At 48.5% G+C, this 25,130-nt stretch overlaps 1 protein-coding gene across 1 annotated transcript in view; it reads right to left on the reverse strand.

Annotated features, from left to right (window-relative positions):
* The window catches only part of adgrl1a (adhesion G protein-coupled receptor L1a), a 100,292-nt gene that overhangs the window by 30,234 nt on the left and 44,928 nt on the right, over positions 1-25,130 (reverse strand). Inside the window, exons 4-13 of the mRNA XM_038988659.1 lie at positions 24,066-24,080; positions 14,232-14,439; positions 13,600-13,864; positions 8,541-8,868; positions 7,361-7,657; positions 3,997-4,100; positions 3,187-3,372; positions 2,885-2,923; positions 1,032-1,212; positions 730-852 (exon numbers count right to left, since the gene is read on the reverse strand). Of these exons, the coding sequence (XP_038844587.1) occupies positions 730-852; positions 1,032-1,212; positions 2,885-2,923; positions 3,187-3,372; positions 3,997-4,100; positions 7,361-7,657; positions 8,541-8,868; positions 13,600-13,864; positions 14,232-14,439; positions 24,066-24,080 (1,746 nt within the window). The remainder of the gene's footprint in view (positions 1-729; positions 853-1,031; positions 1,213-2,884; positions 2,924-3,186; positions 3,373-3,996; positions 4,101-7,360; positions 7,658-8,540; positions 8,869-13,599; positions 13,865-14,231; positions 14,440-24,065; positions 24,081-25,130) is intronic.

A 25,130-nucleotide genomic window follows, 5' to 3' on the forward strand; every position in this document is an offset into this window, starting at 1 on the left:
GATTCCTGAGCCCATATCTCAGGTCATGAAGTGAACGGGAGATCCCCGAGCCCATATCTCAGGTCATGAAGTGAACGGGAGATCCCCGAGCCCATATCTCAGGTCATGAAGTGAACGGGAGATCCCCGAGCACATATCTCAGGTCATGAAGTGAACGGGAGATCCCCGAGCCCATATCTCAGGTCATGAAGTGAACGGGAGATCCCCGAGCCCATATCTCAGGTCATGAAGTGAACGGGAGATCCCCGAGCCCATATCTCAGGTCATGAAGTGACCGGGAGATCCCCGAGCCCATATCTCAGGTCATGAAGTGAACGGGAGATCCCCGAGCCCATATCTCAGGTCATGAAGTGAACGGGAGATCCCCGAGCCCATATCTCAGGTCATGAAGTGAACGGGAGATCCCCGAGCCCATATCTCAGGTCATGAAGTGAACGGGAGATCCCCGAGCCCATATCTCAGGTCATGAAGTGACCGGGAGATCCCCGAGCCCATATCTCAGGTCATGAAGTGAACGGGAGATCCCCGAGCCCATATCTCAGTTCATGAAGTGAACGGGAGATCCCCGAGCCCATATCTCAGGTAATGAAGTGACCGGGAGATCCCCGAGCCCATATCTCAGGTCATGAAGTGAACGGGAGATCCCCGAGCCCATATCTCAGGTCATGAAGTGAACGGGAGAGCTGTAGGGTTTGACTGTGATGTGATGACCGTGATAAGGTTACTGACCATTGCGGCTGTACTGTTTGATGGTGGAGGCGGAGAGCTGGATGGTGCTGTCGCTCACGTAGTTCTGAGGAAAGGACAGGTCCTGAAGGTCCATCTCTGTGTTCAACACGTGCACCTCCAGATCTAAGATACACACACAGGCACGTGGGAACAAAGGGTTAGAGTTGTTCTGCTTTTCCAGGATATTGAGCATGCCCTGCTCTACACCTATCCACCTACTGGAATTACTATTGCTACTAATTACAATTACTAATCACACACATGCAATGACCCCACTGCTTCCATTTCCCCCTATTTCTTACCGATATTGGGGGCCCGGTCGGTGAAGCGGTTGCCGTACATGTTGTTGGCCAATAGAAAGGCTCCTTTCTCCAGGACGTCCAATAGCATGGTGGCGGTGTGGGCCTGCTCCGTAGTGTTCATGTCCTGCCACGACTCCAGGGCCTCTGTACGCAGCAGGTTGTCCACTGTCTGCACTACCGCCTGGCAACGCAGAGGGGGCGCTAAGGTTCACACTGCTGTATTACACTGCATTACATTACACATGCTACTGCTGTACATTACATTTTCTGCTGCTCTACTCTTATAGTAGACGTTTGACCTGTTATCCAATTTATAACAGAGGCCTGTATGTTTGATTCATCTCTGTGATTCTCTTGTACTATACAGGCCTGTATGTTTGATTCATCGTGTGATTCTCTTGTACTATACAGGCCTGTATGTTTGATTCATCGTGTGATTCTCTTGTACTATACAGGCCTGTATGTTTGATTCATCGTGTGATTCTCTTGTACTATACAGGCCTGTATGTTTGATTCATCGTGTGATTCTCTTGTACTATACAGGCCTGTATGTTTGATTCATCGTGTGATTCTCTTGTACTATACAGGCCTGTATGTTTGATTCATCGTGTGATTCTCTTGTACTATACAGGCCTGTATCTTTGATTCATCGTGTGATTCTCTTGTACTATACAGGCCTGTATGTTTGATTCATCGTGTGATTCTCTTGTACTATACAGGCCTGTATGTTTGATTCATCGTGTGATTCTCTTGTACTATACAGGCCTGTATGTTTGATTCATCGTGTGATTCTCTTGTACTATACAGGCCTGTATGTTTGATTCATCGTGTGATTCTCTTGTACTATACAGGCCTGTATGACACGCACAGGGTCAATAGATTATTCTTCATTGTGCAGTGGAAGGGAGAGAATTACAGCTGCACTTCTATGCTCTTCACACAATCACCATACATTTCCCCTTACACTAAACCTATTAAAACCATTCTAATGATATATATTTACCATATCCTGTATTACATCTGTGTTGCTTCATAAGCTACAGTACAACCAATGCTAAACAAGGGCGCTCTAGTGACACACTACAACACAGCACACTTTGCATAGATCGTATACCACTGCAGATGTGTATGTATTTTGTTCCAAAGCACAACAGACTGGTTAAGGAACACATATGCTGCAGGATGACAGAAATCATTCATATGTAGAAATACATCATACATACTATGATATCACACACAGGATCATTTCATACTATCAAGTTACCCCTTACACATAGCCAGAGATATCATACTGTACTGAACAGTACACAGCCAAGGCTCATATAGCAACATATATCACTGTAGTAATAACATTACAGTGAAACCTAGCTGAGTTATGTCACAGAAACATTATTACCACTTCTATTACTCCGCCCCACATTTCAGAGAGATACTATGAACATGAGGGAAAACTACAAAGCAACTAGCATCCTGAGGAAATATTACAGAAACATTTCACGGAGGCATCCACAGAGAGATATCCGTCATACAGCGCACACACACACACACACGCTCGCAGCATGCAGACACATGCACACGTACACGCACACACGCAGCACGCTTACACACACACACAGGCATACATACATACGTACATACACACACACACACCGCTGCACCGTGCTCCACCTGCAACTAGAATGATTATGAACACATTACATGATATATCTCAGCCTAAAGAAATCCTATACAGTACACACATATGTCTACTATGGGCTAGAGGTTAAGTTTCCCACATTATTCTCAGTAGTCAGTACACTGGTAGGCTAGAAGATATTCTCCATTTGAAGTGTGGGGATTAAAGGGGAAGTTACCTGGATGTAAGCCCGACAGGTCCGCTCTCTCTTCTGGAGCTGAGAGGAGGGAGGACAATAGCATTACAGTACACTTCTATAGGGTACTGTAATACCAAAACAATGGCAAACTGCAAGTCTAGAGGGATGTTATACACTAGGGGTCTGTTAGCGTGCATTTTTAAACACCCAGTTCAGTTTGTCTGTGAGTGTGTGTGAATGTGTCTATGTGTGAGTGTGTGTGTGTTTGTACAACTTTGTGTGTGTGTACATCTATCTGTGTGTGTGTGTGTGGTGTGTGTTTGCACGTGTGTGTCTTCTACCTTGTTGTAGTTGCGTGCGGCTGACTCCTTGTTGCCGGGCCGCAGGGCCTGAAGCTGGGCATCCAGTATGTCCAGCAGCTGTTCCATCAGACGCACTGACGAGCTGACATCACCAGCGTGGATCCGCCCCCGTGTGTGGTTCACCAACTCCCCAGCTATGTTGGCAGCATTCTCACCACTCTTTATCTACACACAGAGAGACACACATTTCCACCACTGGGTACTACACAGAGGAGTGTGTGTTGGGGGTTGCTGATGGTTGAGAGTGGTAAGTTGAGGGTGCGGAGTAGACTCACGTTTTTAAAAATAAAAATGCACTTTAAATATACTCAATAAAATAGTTGTAACTCAATTTTCTTTAAATATACTTTAAATACACTCAATAAAAATAGCTATAACTCAAATATCTTTAAATATACTTTAAATATACTCAATGAAAATAGTTGTAATTCAATTATCTTTAAATATACTTTAAATATACTCAATAAAAATAGTTGTAATTCAATTATCTTTAAATATACTTTAAATATACTCAATAAAAATAGCATTTCCATTATCTTGACCTTAGTGGCCTTCCATATGACTAACTATAGAAAGTGGAGGATGAAGAGTGGATGCATTTGAATATGGGTCTAGTTGAAATGAGTCATTCTAATGAGTGAAAACCTTAGTGATATGGTGGTGATGGGTTTTAATCAGGAGAGCCTTGGAGACATGCTAATGGCAGTGTGCATATGGACACAGAAATCCAGGGCCAGAGGCAGGGCCAGAGGCCCCCAACAGAGGGACTAGTAGAGGTGGAGGTCTTACCTTCTGGGCTACCTGGTTGACCCAGGGAGAGGTGCAGTTACTGAGGTCAGGGCCCCGAGGGTTCCACATGACCGGAGCCGCCAAGCACTGGAACGATGCGATGCCTGGGAGGGCCAGGGAGGAAGGGAGAAAGGGATGGAGGGAGGAAGAAAGGGGTGGAGGGAGGAAGGGAGAAAGGGATGGAGGGAGGAAGAGAGGGATGGAGGGAGGAAGAGAGGGATGGAGGGAGGAAGAGAGGGATGGAGGGAGGGAGGAAGAGAGGGGTGGAGGGAGGAAGGGAGAGAGGGATGGAGGGAGGAGAGGGATGGAGGGAGGAGAGGAATGGAGGGAGGAGAGGGATGGAGGGAGGAGAGGGATGGAGGGAGGAGAGGGATGGAGGGAGGAGAGGGATGGAGGGAGGAAGAGAGGGATGGAGGGAGGAAGAGAGGGATGGAGGAAGGGAGAGAGGGATGGAGGGAGGAAGAGAGGGATGGAGGGAGGAAGAGAGGGATGGAGGGAGGAAGAGAGGGATGGAGGGAGGAAGGGAGAAAGGGATGGAGGGAGGAAGAGAGGGGTGGAGGGAGGAAGGGAGAAAGGGATGGAGGGAGGAAGAGAGGGATGGAGGGAGGAAGAGAGGGATGGAGGGAGGAAGAGAGGGATGGAGGGAGGAAGAGAGGGATGGAGGGAGGAAGAGAGGGATGGAGAGAGGAAGAGAGGGATGGAGGGAGGAAGAGAGGGATGGAGGGAGGAAGAGAGGGATGGAGGAAGGGAGAGAGGGATGGAGGGAGGAAGAGAGGGATGGAGGGAGGAAGAGAGGGATGGAGGAAGGGAGAGAGGGATGGAGGGAGGAAGAGAGGGATGGAGGGAGGAAGAGAGGGATGGAGGGAGGAAGAGAGGGATGGAGGGAGGAAGAGAGGGATGGAGAGAGGAAGAGAGGGATGGAGGGAGGAAGAGAGGGGTGGAGGGAGGAAGAGAGGGGTGGAGGGAGGAAGAGAGGGATGGAGAGAGGAAGAGAGGGATGGAGGGAGGAAGAGAGGGATGGAGGGAGGAAGAGAGGGATGGAGAGAGGGAGAGAGGGATGGAGGGAGGAAGAGAGGGATGGAGGGAGGAAGGGAGAAAGGGATGGAGGGAGGAAGAGAGGGATGGAGGGAGGAAGAGAGGGATGGAGGGAGGAAGAGAGGGATGGAGAGAGGAAGAGAGGGATGGAGGGAGGAAGAGAGGGATGGAGGGAGGAAGAGAGGGATGGAGGGAGGAAGAGAGGGATGGAGAGAGGAAGAGAGGGATGGAGGGAGGAAGAGAGGGATGGAGGGAGGAAGAGAGGGATGGAGGGAGGAAGAGAGGGATGGAGGGAGGAAGAGAGGGATGGAGGGAGGGAGAGAGGGATGGAGGGAGGAAGAGAGGGATGGAGGGAGGAAGAGAGGGATGGAGGGAGGAAGAGAGGGATGGAGGGAGGAAGAGAGGGATGGAGGGAGGAAGAGAGGGATGGAGGGAGGAAGAGAGGGATGGAGAGAGGAAGAGAGGGATGGAGAGATAATAAGCATTAGGTATTGGGCAATTATAGAGAAATGGATTTAAAAGAGAAAAGGGAAAGGGCAAAGAGTACGACAGATAAAAAAGAGTAAATGAAATGAACTTTAAATATGCAATACTTTGAGTGGTTCGGCGGAGGAGAGAAAAGAGAGGGAGGAGGGAGGAGGAAGTGTGTATGAGAAAATGGGGCAGAAGTGGAAAGGTTAAATAATGGTGTAGGACAGAAAGAGAAAGAACGAGAAGGGAGGGGTAGGCTTTCAAATGAGTTGGCTATAAGAACATGGCTTTAAAGGAACACAAATTAACACAAACGTGCGCTACACACACACACCGCTCCACTCACACACACACCAAAGATGGCGCCATCAGGCATCGTCTTTCATCTGCAAGAATAACACCTCAAGGGAGGGACCTCCCGCCACCCCTTGTTTTCAGCTAAGTTTTCTGTTTAGTTAGGAGAGTTCAGAGAGAGGACAACACACTGGGATCAACCAACGAAGGCTCTTTCCACTACCCCGCTACACAAACAGCTCCATACAGGGAACAACAGAAGAGAGGGGAGAAGAGAAGGAGAGAGGGAGAAGAGAGGGAGAGAGGGAGACAGAAGAAGGGAGACGAGAGAGGGAGAGAGGGGAGAAGAGAAAGAGAGAGAGAGAGAGAGGGGAAAAGAGAGAGGGAGAGAGGGAGAAGAGAGGGAGAGAGGGAGAAGAGAGGGAGAAAAGGAGAGAGGGAGGAAGACAGAAGAAGGGAGAAGACAGAGAGACAACACAGCAGCAGAGGAATCAGAGCAGAAGTACCCTCCCCCCCCCCCCCCCCCCCCCCCCCCCCCCCCCCCTCCGCTCCATCCTCTCCTCCATCTAGCGCAGATTGGGTTTGAAATCTCTGCCAAGACATGGCAATTAAGCCAGCTGCTAATTTAGCGTTACTGTTGTTGTCAGAGATGAGAGAGAGAGAGAGAGAGAGAGAGCGAGAGAGAGAGAGAGAGAGAGAGAGAGAGAGAGAGAGAGAGAGAGAGAGAGAGAGAGAGAGAGAGATAGAGAGAGAGAGAAAGAGAGAAAGCGAGAACACAGAAAAGCAAGAAGAGATGGAAGGGGGGTGGTGGTAAAAGATATTCTATTATTTTCTGGAACTCGAGAGGGATATTTGATGCTTGCATGTTTGGAGTTATAGAAGCATGAAGGGAGGTGTATCCTGTTTTGTTCAGTCTTTCATTTCATTATTCCACACTTTCACTTGGCTATCCCTGTTTCGCTGTGAGACGACTCATTCATTTGGAGAGGAGAGGAGAGAAGGACGGGCTTTCATGTAGAGGGAGTCCTCTGGGACCCAGCCTGCTGCTGAGACCAACAGTGGGACAGGAGAGGAGAGGGGGAGACAACACAGCCAGCCAGGGGAAAAACAAGAGCTGCAGCACAAACACACTGAAACACTGGAAAACACACACACACACACACACACACACACACACACACACACACACACACACACACACACACACACACACATACACACACACATACACACACACACACACACACACACACACACACACACACACACACACACACACACACACACACACACACACTGAAACAGAGACACACTGGAAAACACACACACAGACGGAAACAGAGACACACTGGGAAACACACACGTGCACGCACACACACAGAAATACACAGAAACGAAGAAAAAAACACACGCACATGTATGTACTGTATATTCACACGTGTACTTGAGCGCCTACAAAAAACTAACAAAAACCACAGACACACATGCACGCACAACCACACACCCCAACTCAAATAACCACACACTCATACATACAGGAAACACGGTAATAGTCAGTCCCCACCTAGTGATCCTTTAGGACAGGGACGGTCCACAGTCTCTCCTCTCTGGGTGGAGGGCCACTGCACCCCTCTGGCCACTCTGGACTCACACACCTGGGGCTCTGGGCCCTGGACGGGTGGGCGGGGAGGCCGCATGGTGACTGGTACGGTGGCTGTGATTGGCCGCAGGTCAGGGCCCTTGTTGATAGCGCCAATGGGGTGAGAAGTGGGGGCCAGGGGGCGGGTGGTAGCAGGGCTAGAACTGGAGGTGAAAGGTCGGGCTGGAGTGGTGCTGGTCACCTGAGTGGTCGTCAAAGGGCCTGAAGAGAGAGAGACGGGGGGGGTGATTTGGTTTAGTTTTAAAACACATAATAAAGCACATGTATAAATAAAATCATTGAGGATGACAAAATAAAGTCAAAATAAAGTCAAAGATATAGATAGGGAAAACGAAAGTGAGAGACAAAAAAAGGGAAATAAAACAAAAGAGATGGAATGAAAGTGGTGAGAGGGGAATAGAGAAAGACAAAACCAGAGCATGAATCAAAGAGAGAAAGGCACGTAAATGTTACATCTCTCACAAGTTCAGTTCAAAAGTTCTCCGGATGATAATTACGGCACAAACTACTTTTGAGCATATCAAAGCTTTAATACATCTATATATATGACTCTTTCAGTGTTCCTATCACTACCCCTGGAGGGGGGGGAGGGAGCGTGCACGGCAAGAAAGGAAGAAGAAAGGAGGATGTCAATTATTGATCAAATGTATATGACAGAAGTCACTACCGACATTAACAACCAACTTTAATGCACCCATAAAAGTAACACATCCCAACTACAAAATCTCAACTGATCAAACACCTACTCTCCTCTAACAACACTGGGACAAGACTGTCTGTCTGCCTCTGTCTTTCTCTCCATCTTTCTTTCTTTCTCTCTCTCTCTCTCTCTCTCTCTCTCTCTCTCTCTCACTCTCTCTCTCTCAGGGCCAAATACTAACTCCAGATAGGCCTGCATCGCTAAAATATTCACCCAAAACACAATGGATAATTAATCTGAAAAAGCAAGGTACGTACAAGAGGGCGAACAGGTGGTGATTTGCATTTGTGCAAATGTCCCACTACAACTGACATTAATGGACAAATTATACCAGAACTAAAGGTAGACTGTACACACACATCTCAGGACTCTGCGTTGACTCACCAGTGGTGGGGTCCGGTGGTCCGAACTCCAGCGGGTATCTCAGAACATTATAGTTGTTCCAGATGTAGAGCTGGTTGTCTCTGGGGTTATAGTCCACAGAGGAGACGTACTGGTAGGGGTTAGGGAAGGGGATGTGGACGGGCTCCTCCCGAGCACGGTTCGTGTTGTAGGCGTAAAGGATCAGGTCCCCGCCGGCCTCGCTGTCGTCGTCCTGGTAGACGGAGCGCACCGCGTATAGCACGCCGCACGCCATGAAGGCGTTGCTCGCCCCGCGCTTGTCGAAGCTGGTCGCCCACGTGCCCTCGAAACGCAGGGTGTAAGGGTTTACCTGGGAGGAGGGGGGGGGGGGGTGATGGTAACCATAAATATATCTCAAACTACAGAAGAAACTGTAGAATATCAGCCATTCTTAAACTCTCAATCCTGGTGTTATGGTGATAAACACAAGAAAGTGTATTAATTAATTAAATAAATAAACATTTAGGCCTACTTTAGTTGAGCTTAGAAATGTCCAGTCCAACTCCATCCCCCTGTTACACTCCTCCCTCTTCTATTCCCTCCATCACCCTGTTACACTCCTCGTATACTCTTCTATTCCCTCCATCACCCTGTTACACTCCTCTTATACTCTTCTATTCCCTCCATCACCCTGTTACACTCCTCGTATACTCTTCTATTCCCTCCATCCCCCTGTTACACTTCTCCCTCTTCTATTCCCTCCATCACCCTGTTACACTCCTCGTATACTCTTCTATTCCCTCCATCATCCTGTTACACTCCTCTTACACTCTTCTATTCCCTCCATCACCCTGTTACACTCCTCGTATACTCTTCTATTCCCTCCATCACCCTGTTACACTCCTCTTACACTCTTCTATTCCCTCCATCACCCTGTTACACTCCTCTTACACTCTTCTATTCCCTCCATCACCCTGTTACACTCCTCTTATACTCTTCTATTCCCTCCATCACCCTGTTACACTCCTCTTATTGTAACGGTTGTTCTCCTCCTTTTCATCCGAAAAGGAGGAGTAGTGATGGAACCAAGGCGCAGCGGGTTGTGAACACATAATTTATTTAAAGACAAGACGAAAAACACGAACTTCACTATAACTAACAAAACAACAAACGGAGTAGACAGACCTGGACGACGAACTTACATTAAACACGAAGAACGCACGAACAGGGAAAAATAGACTACACAAAATGACGATGTACAAAACAAACCGAACAGTCCCGTATGGTGCGACAAACACTGACACAGGAGACAACCACCCACAACGAACACTGTGAAACAACCTACCTAAATATGACTCTCAATTAGAGGAACGCCAAACACCTGCCTCTAATTAAGAGCCATACCAGGCAACCCTTAAACCAACATAGAAACAGAAAACATAGAATGCCCACCCAAACTCACGTCCTGACCAACTAACACATACAACAAACTAACAGAAATAGGTCAGGAACGTGACATAACCCCCCCCTTAAGGTGCGAACTCCGGGCGCACCAGCACAAAGTCTAGGGGAGGGTCTGGGTGGGCATCTGACCACGGTGGTGGCTCAGGCTCAGGGCGAGGTCCCCACCCCACCATAATCAATCCCAGCTTACATCTCCCCCTACAAATGACCACCCTCATATTACACCCACTTAATCTTTTGGGTAACATCGAGACAAGGGGCAGCACCGGGATAGAGGGATAGCTCAGGACAGAGGGATAGCTCAGGACATAGGGATAGCTCAGGATAGAGAGGTAGCTCAGGATAGAGAGGTAGCTCAGGATAGAGGGGCAACTCCGGACTGAAAGGCAGCTCCGGACAGAGAGACAGCTCTGGACTGAGGGGCAGTTCTGGACAAATAGCCGCTCTGGGCTGAGGGACAGCTCATGACTGGCTGACGGCTCTGGACGCTCATGGCTGGCTGACGGCTCTGGACGCTCATGGCTGGCTGACGGCTCTGGACGCTCATGGCTGGCTGACGGCTCTGGACGCTCATGGCTGGCTGACGGCTCTGGACGCTCATGGCTGGCTGACGGTTCTGGACGCTCATGGCTGACTGACGGCTCTGGACGCTCATGGCTCACTGACAGCTCTGGCAGATCCTGTCTGGTTGGCGGCTCTGGCAGATCCTGTCTGGTTGGCGGCTCTGGCAGATCCTGTCTGGTTGGCGGCCCTGGCAGATCCTGTCTGGTTGGCGGCTCTGGCAGATCCTGTCTGGTTGGCGGCTCTGGCAGATCCTGACTGACGAATGGCTCTAGCGGCTCCTGACTGACTAACGGCTCTGACGGCTCGGGACAGACGGGCGGCTCTAATGGCTCGGGACAGACGGATGGCTCAGACGGCGCTGGGGAGACGGATGGCTCAGATGGCGCTGGGGAGACGGATGGCTCAGATGGCGCTGGGGAGACGGATGGCTCAGATGGCGCTGAGGAGACGGATGGCTCAGATGGCGCTGCGGAGACGGATGGCTCAGATGGCGCTGCGGAGACGGATGGCTCAGACTGATCCTGTCTGGCGGAAGGCTCTGTAGGCTCATGGCAGACGGGCAGTTCATGCGGCGCTTGGCAGACGGACAGTTCAGGCGCCGTTGGGCAGACGGCAGACTCTGGCCGGCTGAGACGCACTGTAGACCTGGTGCGTGGTGCCGGAACTGGAGGCACCGGACTGGAGACACGCACTTCAAGCCTAGTGCGGGGAGCAGGGACAGGGCACACTGGACTCTCAAAACGTACTATATGCCTGGTGCGTGGTACCGGCACTGGTGGCACCGGGCTGAGTGCACGCACCTCAGGACGAGTACGGGGAGAAGGAACAGTGTGTACAGGGCTCTGGAGACGCACAGGTGGCTTAGTGCGTGGTGCCGGAACTGGAGGCACCGGGCTGGAGACACGCACCATAGAGAGAGTGCGTGGAGGAGGAACAGGGCTCTGGAAACGCACTGGAAGCCTGGTGCGTGGTGTAGGCACTGGTGGTACTGGGCTGGGGCGGGGAGGTAGCGCCGGAAATACCGGACCGTGCAGGCGTATTGGCTCCCTTGAGCACTGAGCCTGCCCAACCTTACCTGGCTGAATGCTCCCCGTCGCCCGACCAGTGCGGGGAGGTGGAATAACCCGCACCGGGCTATGTAGGCGAACCGGGGACACCATGCGTAAGGCTGGTGCCATGTAAGCCGGCCCAAGGAGACGTACTGGTGGCCAGATATGTAGAGCCGGCTTCATGGCGCTTGGCTCAATGCTCCATCTAGCCCTACCAGTGCGGGGAGGTGGAATAACCCGCACTGGGCTATGCACACGTACAGGAGACACCGTGCGCTCTACTGCGTAACACGGTGTCTGCCCGTACTCCCGCTCTCCACGGTTAGCCTGGGAAGTGGGCGCAGGTCTCCTACCTGCCCTTGGCCCACTACCTCTTAGCCCCCCCCCCCAAGAAATTTTTGGGTAGTACTCACGGGCTTTTCGGGCTTCCGTGCAAGACGCGTCCCCTCATAACGCCGGTTCCCTTCTTCGATTGCCTCTGCTCTCCTCAGTGCCTCCAGCTGTTCCCATGGGAGGCGATCCCTTCCAGCCAGGATCTCCTCCCATGTGTAGCAACCTTTACCGTCTAATACATCCTCCCAAGTCCATTCCTCCTTCTTGCGCTGTCCCTTCCTCTGATTACACCGCTGCTTGATTCTGGATTGGTGGGTGGTTCTGTAACGGTTGTTCTCCTCCTTTTCATCCGAAAAGGAGGAGTAGTGATGGAACCAAGGCGCAGCGGGTTGTGAACACATAATTTATTTAAAGACAAGACGAAAAACACGAACTTCACTATAACTAACAAAACAACAAACGGAGTAGACAGACCTGGACGACGAACTTACATTAAACACGAAGAACGCACGAACAGGGAAAAATAGACTACACAAAATGACGATGTACAAAACAAACCGAACAGTCCCGTATGGTGCGACAAACACTGACACAGGAGACAACCACCCACAACGAACACTGTGAAACAACCTACCTAAATATGACTCTCAATTAGAGGAACGCCAAACACCTGCCTCTAATTAAGAGCCATACCAGGCAACCCTTAAACCAACATAGAAACAGAAAACATAGAATGCCCACCCAAACTCACGTCCTGACCAACTAACACATACAACAAACTAACAGAAATAGGTCAGGAACGTGACACTTATACTCTTCTATTCCCTCCATCACCCTGTTACACTCCTCTTATACTCTTCTATTCCCTCCATCACCCTGTTACACTCCTCTTATACTCTTCTATTCCCTCCATCACCCTGTTACACTCCTCTTATACTCTTCTATTCCCTCCATCCCCCTGTTACACTCCTCCCTCTTCTATTCCCTCCATCACCCTGTTACACTCCTCTTACACTCTTCTATTCCCTCCATCACCCTGTTACACTCCTCCCTCTTCTATTCCCTCCATCACCCTGTTACACTCCTCTTATACTCTTCTATTCCCTCCATCACCCTGTTACACTCCTCTTACACTCTTCTATTCCCTCCATCACCCTGTTACACTCCTCTTACACTCTTCTATTCCCTCCATCACCCTGTTACACTCCTCCCTCTTCTATTCCCTCCATCACCCTGTTACACTCCTCCCTCTTCTATTCCCTCCATCACCCTGTTACACTCCTCCCTCTTCTATTCCCTCCATCACCCTGTTACACTCCTCTTACACTCTTCTATTCCCTCCATCACCCTGTTACACTCCTCTTACACTCTTCTATTCCCTCCATCACCCTGTTACACTCCTCTTACACTCTTCTATTCCCTCCATCACCCTGTTACACTCCTCTTACACTCTTCTATTCCCTCCATCACCCTGTTACACTCCTCGTATACTCTTCTATTCCCTCCATCACCCTGTTACACTCCTCTTACACTCTTCTATTCCCTCCATCACCCTGTTACACTCCTCTTACACTCTTCTATTCCCTCCATCACCCTGTTACACTCCTCTTATACTCTTCTATTCCCTCCATCACCCTGTTACACTCCTCTTATACTCTTCTATTCCCCCCATCCTCCTCTCCTCCACCCACCTGGCTGACCACCAGTCGTCCGTTGTTGGACTCTGTGGCGTAGATGACCCACAGCCCGTTCTCGTCCACCGCCAGGTCGATGTCGCTCTTCCCACCCCAGCGGTAGGGCGATGTGTCGTGGTAGTTGGCGTTGGCGATAATGGCCTCGCCGCTCTTGATGCGTGTGCGCAGGTCATACTTGACCATGTTGCGTGTGCGCTCCTTATTGTAGAACACGGCGCCGTCGTATACCACGAAGCCTGTGCCATCAACACGGTTCGGCAACCTATAGGAGGGGAAGAAGTGGGTGGTCAGAATATGACAGGAGAATCAATAACCCATGAGCTTTTGGGCTATGACCGGCTCATAAGCACATGTCCAAAGAGACCAACAGTATGATCCCATACATTAGAACAGTGGTTCTCATACTTCTCCATCCCATGGAGCACAAGAAAAAACATCTATTTCACTAAATTAATTGGACTTCACACTGACCCCTGAGGTGCCCCACCAGTGGTCCACAGATCACCACAGGACCCCATGGAACCCACACTGCCATTCACCATCCATCTACAGCAGTATTCAAATAAATCAATGCAGAGGCAGAGGGATTATTTGATGTGAACTGGCGGGGGGGCAGAGGCGGTGCTCACTTGTAGGTGGTGGTGGCGCGGTTCTGTCTGAAGTCGTCCCAGGAGGCGTACTCATACAGCATGTCGGTGCGGTAGGGAGTCCAAGGCATAACATAGAGCCGGTCACCTGACTGCAGGGGGTCCTTACACCACGCCCCCGACTGATGCTCCGCCTCCTGCAGCGAGCTGGCCGCCTGTACCCGCAGCAGTGTGCCCGGACACACAAAGACTGGAGGAGAGAGGAAAGAGAGAGAGATGGGGAGAGAGGGTGAGAGAGCGAGAGAGAGGGAGGGAGGGATGGATAGAGAGAGAGAGAGAGAGAAAGAGAGAGAGAGAGAGAGAGAAAGGGAGAGAGGGAGAAAGAAAGAGAGAGAGCAAGCGAGCGATAGAGTAAGGGCGAGAGAGAGAGCGAGCAAGAGAGAAAGGGAGGGAGAAGGAGAGAGAGATGGAAAGTGTGAGAGATGGAGTGAAGGGATATAAAAGGAGCAATGTAAGATAAAGGAGTATATTAAGGAGATGATGAGGGGGAAACGGAAAGAGAGAGGAGATGAGGAAGAGGAGTGGGGACAAAGAAAGCGGTAGAAGATGGGATGAGAATATTGTGGGGAAAGAGACGGGGAGAGATGTTCAAGATAACAAGTTTGAGATTTGAGGAGAGGGAGACAGAAAACAAAAGAAGAATGGGGGAAAGAGAGAGAGAAAGACAGAGAGAGAGACAGAGAGAGCGAGAGAGAGAGCGAGGGGAATGAGGTGAGATACATTATCAGATCAAAAATGAAGGAATACAAAAATCTAATTTGCTAAATATCAGCATTGAGGCCTAAGAGCTGCCTGTAGTGTTCTGATAAATGGTAGATTCCTAGCTGCTGCTGCCCAGATAGGGTATTTCATCTGATTCATCTTGGCCTACTTAAGGTTTTATTGTGCATGTATATTGTAAGAAGCTCAGTATTCCTGCTCTGTGGTAGGAAATAACAGTATGAGTTTTAGAGTGTTGTATCAGTACAGGTGGTTGGATCTCAGTCAAGAGTAATGCCATGAAGTCTGGGGTAGAAAACAAGAGTCTGGCCAGGGTCCCCTTCTTCTGTTGTTGCAATCCATACTTCACACACACACACACACACACACACACACACACACACACACACACACACACACACACACACACACACACACACACACACACACACACACACACACACACACACACACACACACACACACACGCACACATAAACACATGCACGCTCACACACTCCCCCCTCCCCCGACACACATGCACACACACACACACACACACACACACACACACACACACACACACACACACACACACACACACACACACACACACACACACACACACACACACACACACACATTCTGCATTCTACCCTCCTTCCTGTGTCTCATAGCTCTCTCCTGGAGGTCACCCACTGGGGACTGCTGTAAATTGGCTGGCTGACGCACTTTCTCTCTCAGCCAGATAGTGTCTGACCTGGGACCAGAGGACTGTCAGGTGGGGCGGGAGGGGAACCGGGCAGAGGAGGGCGGGGAGGAGAGGTATCTATGGAAAAAAGCTGCTGGCATCAACAGCACGGTCACACGGTGACATCACAGGAGACTCTGTGAGGACGTGAGAGCGACGGAGACACTACAGGGACACTACAGAGATACTACAGGGACAGTACAGGTACAGTATAGGGACAGTACAGGTACAGAATGAAAGAGCTGAACAGAGGACTCCCCGTCTTCTCTGGATACTCAGTTATGTATGTGTCCTGGCCCCAGCAGCCCAGCCAGTCAGTGTGTTGAGAACAGAGGAAACTCACACTGGTCACGTTATGACTGAACGGATCCGTGGTTTAACTGGTCCCTGCAGGGGCGTTTAGACAGTCAACACACACACACATGCACATACACAAACATTGCTGCCAGATTTACTAGGATGGAACTAAGCCTAGGATGCTACATCCTTGGAAATGCTACATACCGTAGGAGATGGCAGCATTTCTGAGAAAGGAACGTTGAGGGAAAATGTGTTTTATTCCTTTACGTGCCTCTCTTTTTATGGTTTGAGGAAATGTTTGCTGGTCACAATAGTAGTATCAATATGTTATGCCTCTCTCTCTCCCCACTGGGCACACACTGGCTGAATCAATGTTGTTTCCAGGTCATATCAAAGAAATGACATTGAACCAACGTAGAATAGATGCTGAATTGGCGTCTGTGCCCAGTGGGAAGTTTTAGTCTCTCAGAAGTGTTTGGCTGTGTGCTGTGCCTCAGTGATGATACTGTTGTTGTGTCTGAGGGGACTCAGCAGGGATGAATATCTTACGTCAAAACATGACTCAAATCAAGCCTGGGCGTAAACAAACAGACATTGAATAGAGGGGCTTCACAAAGGGACTGTCATGCTCCATTGTTAAAACAAGGAGCCGAGGAGCTACAGTGGTTGATCTAACAATGGTTTCCAGCAGCAGGGGTGTTCTAGCGTGCTGGGGAGCCCCATAGTTATTAGCGGTATTAACGTAGGCAGTGGCACCCCCGTAGAGTTGAAAATATTTACATTGGTACAGCCCACTGGTTTTGGGGAACCCTCAAGGGTCAATATGTAATCTGAATGCAGTCCTTATTTACAGTGACTTTGTCAGGTATTCTTCCCTCATCTCTATTTTATAACACTTCCAGCAATCCTATAAAATACACAAGAAAACTAGCTCAGGGAAAAATGGCTGAATTCTATTAAGCTGTGATGAGGATGAAAAAACAAACAACAGCATCAAAGTGAAGAGGAGTAGAGACATAAAGAGCATGCAGAACAAGCCACTGCATGTAGCTGAGCCAGAAACAAAGACAGAACATCCTCCTGCCTCAAGGTAGGATAAAGGACAGACCAACCCAGGCGTGCTACTGTCCTGTCTCTAGTCACGCACACAACAACACAGGACACACAGACAGACAAGCAGACAAATGGACGACCTGCATTTACAACCAACACAACCAAAAAGTGTATGGTGGGAGTCTATATCTGAAAAGAGTCCATGACTACTGTACAGACCAGCCTTGGATTACAGAGTCCTAGGTAATAAAAAACAAATGGCTGGTGCAGTGCATTGTCAAGGGCTACCTTCAATCCACAATGCTGATTCATATTGGGAAAGGAAAGGGGGATACCTAGTCAGCTGTACAACTGAATGCATTCAACTGAACTGTGTCCTGCACATTTAACCCTCTGAATCAGAGAGGTGCAGGGGGGTGCCTTAATCCACATCCACATCTTCAGCGCCTGGGGAACAGTGGGTTAACTGCCTTGCTCAGGGGCAGAACAATAGTTTTACCTTGTCAGCTCGGGGATTCGATCCAGCAACCTTTCGGTTCCTGGCCCAATTGGGTTCTCTATGTACGGTGAATCACAAGAGGTTTAACAGGTATTTATGGGACAAATCATTGATCCCAGTAATATATTAACAGCACCACTACCCTGAATCGGCTTCACACTATACAGTAGCATAGTCAGCATTACTGTATAACTGGGTGTTGCAGTAAAGAGTAAGGGCTAATCATCCTATGTGTTTTGTCCTGTTATTCTCTCTGTCCCTTTACAGTCTGCAGATAGTAACTCTAACATGGCTCTCTGGCTCTGCTTATTCTAATTAGCTGGGTGTTGGGTGGGCTGGCAGGGCCGGGTGTCAGTGGGGCTCATCACTGGACTGGCCTCCCAGGCGGTCACACTGAGCTGGCACTGACACACACAGACCAGAGGAAAGAAAGAGAGAGCGGTTCACTCGCACACACACACACACACACACACACACACACACACACACACACACACACACACACACACACACACACACACACACACACACACACACACACACACACACACACACACACACACACACACACACACACACACACACACACACACACACACACACACAAAGACAAACAGAGGGAGCCGCTCCGCTCCACACCCTGCCTGGGAGGCTTCATTAACTCTGACCTGTTCTTTCAGCCAGCATGCCCTCTTCCTGTTTATTCTCTCTCTGTATAGACAGCCTGACCTCCCAGGCAGCCACACCCTGCTAACACACACTACCACACAGCCTAGTATTATTAGGACCAGCACTATATGAATTTAGGTATTAGGTATTAGAGATGGATATGAGGTATTAGGGATGGGATATTAAAGATCGGACTAGGTATTATCCTAGTCCGGCCTACAACAGGTTAGCCTGAGTCATATTGAGCTTCTGGGATTAGTTGAGATTGTTAGATTAGATGAAATACATTTTTAAGAGCCGTGGCAATCTGGTCTGGCAGGATCAGAGCAGTCACGGTCCAGTGGGGCCACACCACTAGGCAGTATAACCAAACCTACTGTACTGTAATACAACTTACCTTATCAAGGATTAACAACCAACCTTCATGCTTTTATCTGCTGTGTGCAGGTGTGCATCCCAAATGGCACACTATTCCCTATAATGTGCACTAAAGTAGTGCACTATATAGGGAATAGGGTGTAAATTGGAACGGGCACTATATATTCTATTGTATACACTTTACAGCAAAATACTGCCATGAAAAAATTATATGGAATTAATTTATCAGCTGTTCCCGGCACAAGACAATAGGTCAACAGTGACTGTTTCTCGTCAATATGAAGCTGTGGCATGAATATGATGAAAGGAACAGAATCCCCTTTGAAATGACAGATACTGTACCTTACTACCTTGTTGGGAATAATAATGACAGTTTTGACTGGTGATATAGAATTACATCTAAGCAATGACAGCTTGCTGAGATCATACTGTGTGCCGTTGTGGGCAAATCATTTTAACCCAGGGACTACTGGGGAATATATTTCTAATGGTTATGTTCATATAAAATCTGTCATTACATACTGTATTATAATAAAGCAATTGTATCATTCTACTGTGATCATAACGGGGTATAGAGTATTGAGATATAGAGATATCTCAATGGAGACTGTATGTGTTTCTAAAATGGCTGTGGTCTTGTTGATGTAATGTGAGGCCATGGATTGATATGATTGTTATGTAAGACACAGCCTGGCATAGCCAGGCTGTGTCTGACCACATCTAGACCTGACCACATCTCTCCCACAGTAGTTTCTTGAGACATCCTCTAGAGTCTAGATCTTGGGTTATCTATGTACGTTAGAGTGTCTGGAGAAATGCGTCCTAGAGTATCCCACAGACTGGTTATGGGGAGGTGATGTACAGCCTGCCTATCCCAGGGTCATGGTCATTAGGACACACATAGTTTTAAAAAGTGTTGCAATGGAAACCAAAAATGAGCGTTTCTCATTGGACAAGTCTAGGTAGTTTCAGTCTGTTTTCTTCCGTTTGGTGCCTAATGAACAGGACCCAGTAGCCCCTTGACAGACCTGGCCTGGCCACGGAGAGCCTGCTGTTCTAATTGAATCCCACACCTGTTCCTGGCAGGTAACTGCAGCCAGCAACCAGCAGGGGGCACAATGGAGCGCCATGAAACCCCTCCTTCAGCATGGACACTTAATCGTCTGGAAGTAAGAGTACATCTGTGAGTGTGTGAGTGTGTGTGTGTGAGTGTGTAGGGTGCAGGTGCAGGTGCGTGTGTGTGTGTCGTTACCCGTGAGCATGTTGGTGTGTGTGCGTGCGTGCATGTAGGTGTGCTTGAGAGATAGCAAGCGACAGAGAGAGAGAAGGAGAAAGAAGGAGAGAGGAGAAAGAGTAAAGGATAGAGTGAGAGTGTATTTTGTGGGTGTAAAAAAGAAGAGAGAGAGAGAAACGGAGAAACGGAGAAACGGAGAGAGTCAGAGGAGTCAATAGGTTATTTCCTGTGAAATGAGAATAAGAGAGGGAGTGAGTTAATTCTGTGGAGGAGTGAGAGAAAGAGAGAGAGAGAGCGAGGTGGGAGTCCCAGATTGTGCCCTGTTCCTTTTGGACAGCAAGGGGGTCAAGGCAAGGTAGTCAAACAGAATACTAACTCACACATACACACACACACACACACCTACACAGACACACACAAACCTACACATACAGACACTCACACACATATCCACACACCACACGCAGAAGGAAGGGGCTGGCACTTTTATCAACCGTCATGTTCACTTCAAGACAAACCCCTTCACTGAGACCAATAGCAGGGCAGCAGGGCCTGGGTAGAGAGAGAAAGTGTCCATTGAAACGTCTTATCTCCATGAGAGGTGCACTGACACACTGAGTGGCAGCACAGGTGGTCCTACTGACAGAGCTTCACAGCTACAGTACACAGGACACTGCCTGCAGGTACGGGTACAGCACTGGAGTGACACTATGACAGGCCACAATTCCATGTCAATTCAGTCAATTTAGGTAGTCAATGGAAAATTCTAAGTCCAATTTTCCGAATTTTGGATTTTTGAATTTTGGATTTTCAAAAAAATGTAACATTTAAAATTGGATTTTCAGTTTACTTCCTGAATTGACTAAATTGAAACAGTATTGACCCCAACCCTGCTGAGCTACTGTAGCAGTAGCCAGCACCCAGCCAGTTTCTTACTCTCTTCATCCCTCTACTCTCTCTTTCTCCATCCCTTCCTTCCCCAGTGAGGGCTGGTCATACATCTGCCTCTGGCGGTGTGTTCTATCTGTCCATAAAGGTCCTGACTTATTTCTATTCATGGCCACCTGCCTGTGCCAGAGCTCTTTAGCTTTAACAATGTAATGACTTCTCAATGTACAGTCAGTCAGTCAGTTCCCTATCTCTCTCCTCTCCCTCTCCCTCTCTCCCCATCTCTCCCTCTCTCCTTCACTCTCCTCTCTCCTCGACTGCCTGCTGAATAGAATGTCTGAGTGCAGTGGGTCACGTGACCAGACGTGTGTGTGGTGGGTCATTCCTAATGAGGAGCTACTGCCTGTCTCTATAGCGACTGCTCCTCTCTCCCTCTCTCTCCCGCTCTCTCTGTCTCTCTCTCTCTCCCTTCCTCCCTCCCTCCCTCTATCCTCATTCGCCCACAGAGATACTATTTCAATGGTAAATAAATGTGTATCTACACTCTCAGAAATAATTATTTGGCTGTTCCCATAGGAGAACCCTTTTTGGTTCCAGGTAGAACCCACTGTGGGAACCAAAATATTTCTACCTGGAACCATAAAGGGTTCTTCAAAGGGTTATCCTATGGGGACAGCCAAAGAACCCTTTTAGGTTCTAGATAGAACCTGTTTTTAAGAGTGTAGGTGTGAGGAATACTCCCCCCTCCTTTAGTCCCCATAAAAACCAATATTAAGGCTGTGTACCAGGTCTTACATACTGTAGATTAATTTCCTTGTCTCCTTTCCTTCATGATCACTGATTAAAAAGGACTTGATAGGTGACAGAAAGATGGGTGACACCTATTCAGTCAATTCACGTGTCAATAGTGACAAAGGAACGGTGACAAGGAAATGAATATGTAAGTCTATCAACACACAGACTACAGACAGTCTGTCTATCTGACTCTGTAGCTAGCTACTGATGACGGACAGACTGTCCATCAGTCCGACTGACATTCACAGACCAGCTCCTGAACACAACAGCAGAGCAGCCATTACCATAATCTGTCAATCAACCAATCAGTGAATCAATCAATTAGGATTAATGAATTAACAAAGGGACAACGGGTAACACAATCTAAGAGTATTGTTAATTAATAAAATATGTGGATATAGAGGTAATCATAATAAGCAGTAGAGTTAAAGCGAGGATAGAGGGAGGAAGAGGAGGGGTCTTTAGGTCACATGGTCACTGGGAGGAATGGTAGTAAATGTGGGTAAAACAACAACAAGGTGGATCAAGGGGGGGAGGAGGAGGAGGAGGAGGAGGAAGAGGAAGAGGGTTCGCTATAGCTACCAGGCAGGGAGTAACAAAATGGTGGTCGGTCGGTTGAGGGAAAAACAAGACACACAGGAGCAATGGATGTCAGTGAAAAGCCACATCCAGGCAGATGGATATGGGGCCATAAAGGACTTAATGGCATTGCTACAGAGGTTAATCCCTTCAATCTATAATAACCTACTGCACATATCTATCCATGGAAACAGACAGTAAAGGGTACTAGTCAAGACTGATGTGTAACGGTGTTGTGGGCGGGGCATCTCAAAGGTCAAGGGTAAGATTAGGACAGTCTATAGTTCCCTATATAGTGCACTACTTTTGACCAGAGCCCTGTAGTGCACTACGTGGGGAAAAGTGTGCCATTTTAGACACAACCTGGGAGATTAAATGACCCTTTTGAGGCGGCCCTAATGGTGCCTGTTCCCAGTGGTGGCAATACTCTTCCTTCTCTAACCTTGGATTCAGCCCTGCATCCCCTGCAGCATTCTTTGTAAGCTCTGTGATTGGGAGACCAGTGACTGATTGGCTCTTTAGAGAGTACCATCCCCCTAGTGAACAGAGCAGCCATTACACATAGATGCTAACTGGGACTGTACCACCTACTGTGGCACCCCTCTGAATCCATACAGACATGCTGTACGAAGGGAGGACTAGCTGACTTCTATTGATAAGGAGGGGTGACTGACGGCCAAATCAGGACACACAGGGGGGTTGCAGTGCAACGAAAGCAAGAGAAGGAAGAAAAAGCAGTGATAAGAGCAAATGGATAAAGAGGGAAAGAGAAAAGAAGAGGAGGAGGAGGCAAAGAAGGAGATGAAACCTGAGGAGGCCTCAGAGAACCAGCGGCTACTTGTGATGAACAGATGAAAGATCTGAGAGGCAGAAACGGAGCCAAAAGAAAGAGAGAAAGAGAGGAGGAGAGAAGGGCACTGCATTTAAAGCTGTTTGAGTGATAGAGAGAAAGAGAGTGGACACTGAAGCACCTGGAAATGGGAGAAAGTGCTTAACGAGGGACAGACTCATGTCACATGATCAAGGAGAAACTTTGGCCAGTGTGATTCTGAATACCATTGTCTTTTTGAGTTGAAAATGAAAACAAATAAATGTAAGATTCGCCCTGAAGTAAGGAAAATTGAAAGAGGGAAGGAAGAAACAAAGAAAGAGAAAGGGAGGCAGAGAGAAGAATATAAAACAATGTGGAGAAGAGAGGAGAGGAGGACGAGTCACTTGGATCTGGAGGGAACCAATTAGAGATAGGGTCAAATTACTAATTGCAAACAATAGAGAAATGGTTAAATCATACTCAATGAGGTCGAGTGAGACCTGCAGGGTCAGATGGAGAACTATGTCAGCATGAGGAGTTGTCAGGTGGCTGTGGCCCAACATGTGGACACGTTGAGGAGAGGAGAGATAGGTTTACAGTGAATGGGAGAAGAGAAGAAAAGTTTACGGACCATGAAGTGGTAAGAATGTACACAATGTTATCTGTCTTTAAGTTTGTGAATGGCCACTGGTATGTGGTTTGTATAGTGGTTAAACCATGACATAAGAATGCTCTCTCTTTTTCTCTCTCAGAAATAGTTCATGGACCTCCAGAGTGGTCAGCTGGTTTGTGTGTATGTGTGTGTGTGTGTGTGTGTGTGTGTGTGTGTGTGTGTGTGTGTGTGTGTGTGTGTGTGTGTGTGTGTGTGTGTGTGTGTGTGTGTGTGTGTGTGTGTGTGTGTGTGTGGTGCGTGCGTGCGTGTAGGTCAGGCTGGTGTCATCAGAGGCAAGGAGGAAATCTGGAAGGATCTTAGAGTCTTGGTTATAATCCAGAAAGAGAGAGAGGGAGAGAAAGAGAGAAAGAAAGGGGAGGGATATCAACATCAAACATGACCACTACACAAGGTGCTGGGTTAGGAAGGCGTATGAGGGGAGGAGAGGAGGGAGGAGGAGGAGGAGGGAGGGGCGAGCTGTAGTTTTTATGTTCATTGTGGTCTTTACCTTTTTGATCCACTTCTATTCAAGCATCGGAAAAAAGAGAAAGAGAGAGGAAGACAGGGAGAGAGAGAGAGAGAGACAGAGTAAGAGAGACAGAGAGAAAAAGAGAGAGAGCAAAGAGAATGAAAGAAAAACAGGTGCAGGAAAAAAGACAAAATTGAGATTAAATAAAATGCTATCCTTTCTCTCTTTTCTTTAAGCATGTTATTTGTTCTGTGTTACGGTTGGCTACTCAGAGAAAGGATGGCGACTCAAATGAAAAATGAGGAGGGAAAATGGCCTGACCTCGGTTTTCCTCCATTTCCATTCCATTAACCCAACAATCCCCAACCATCCACACATACATGTACTCAACCCGACCTCCTGTTTTTACGTCTTAGGATCCCACCCCTCCCTCCCTCTTTCTTTCTCTCCTTCCGAACTCCAGCTCCTGGGTCCTGTCAGGGAGAGAAAAACACATATATGTTCCTGAAGAATCTTCTTTGGAAGCAGCTGTGGGAGAAATAGAGCTAGATAGAGGGATGGAGAGATGAGAGGGTGATGAGGAAAGTGGCCCAGTGTGTGGGGTGTGTTGTGGCCTTGCGGGGGTTCACTGTGCCTCTCGTCTAGCCCCTCTCCAGGGTTTAGGGTCTACATTGAAACTGTCTCTTAATCCCAAGAAAGTGGCGCTGCGTCTGTACGCCAAATCACGGCGCTCAGCTACAGAACCCCGCCATTCGCTCAATCCATCGACCAGCCAATCAATGGGGAGCAGCTTGCTCGCCGGGCTCAGATGCACTCATCAAAAGAGAAGGAAGGAAGAAAGAGAGAGAACAAAGAAACAGAGGGATTGAGAGACAGAAGGAGGAGACAGACGAAAGTAAAGCGCGCGAGAGAGAGAGAGAGAGCGAGAGAGAGAGAGAGAGAGAGAGAGAGAGAGAGCGAGCACAGTCTGAGACACGGCCCTGTCTTTTGGTCTACACCAGGCTCATCAAACACTAATCACTAGTCTGTGTGTTGAGCCTCTATGAGGCTTTTGCTGACATAAGTAGTTATGGCAGTTTGTAAGGCAGCTTTCCATAGACATCA

The sequence above is a fragment of the Salvelinus namaycush genome, chromosome 3 (assembly GCF_016432855.1).
Source record: "Salvelinus namaycush isolate Seneca chromosome 3, SaNama_1.0, whole genome shotgun sequence".
Lineage (NCBI taxonomy): Eukaryota > Metazoa > Chordata > Actinopteri > Salmoniformes > Salmonidae > Salvelinus > Salvelinus namaycush.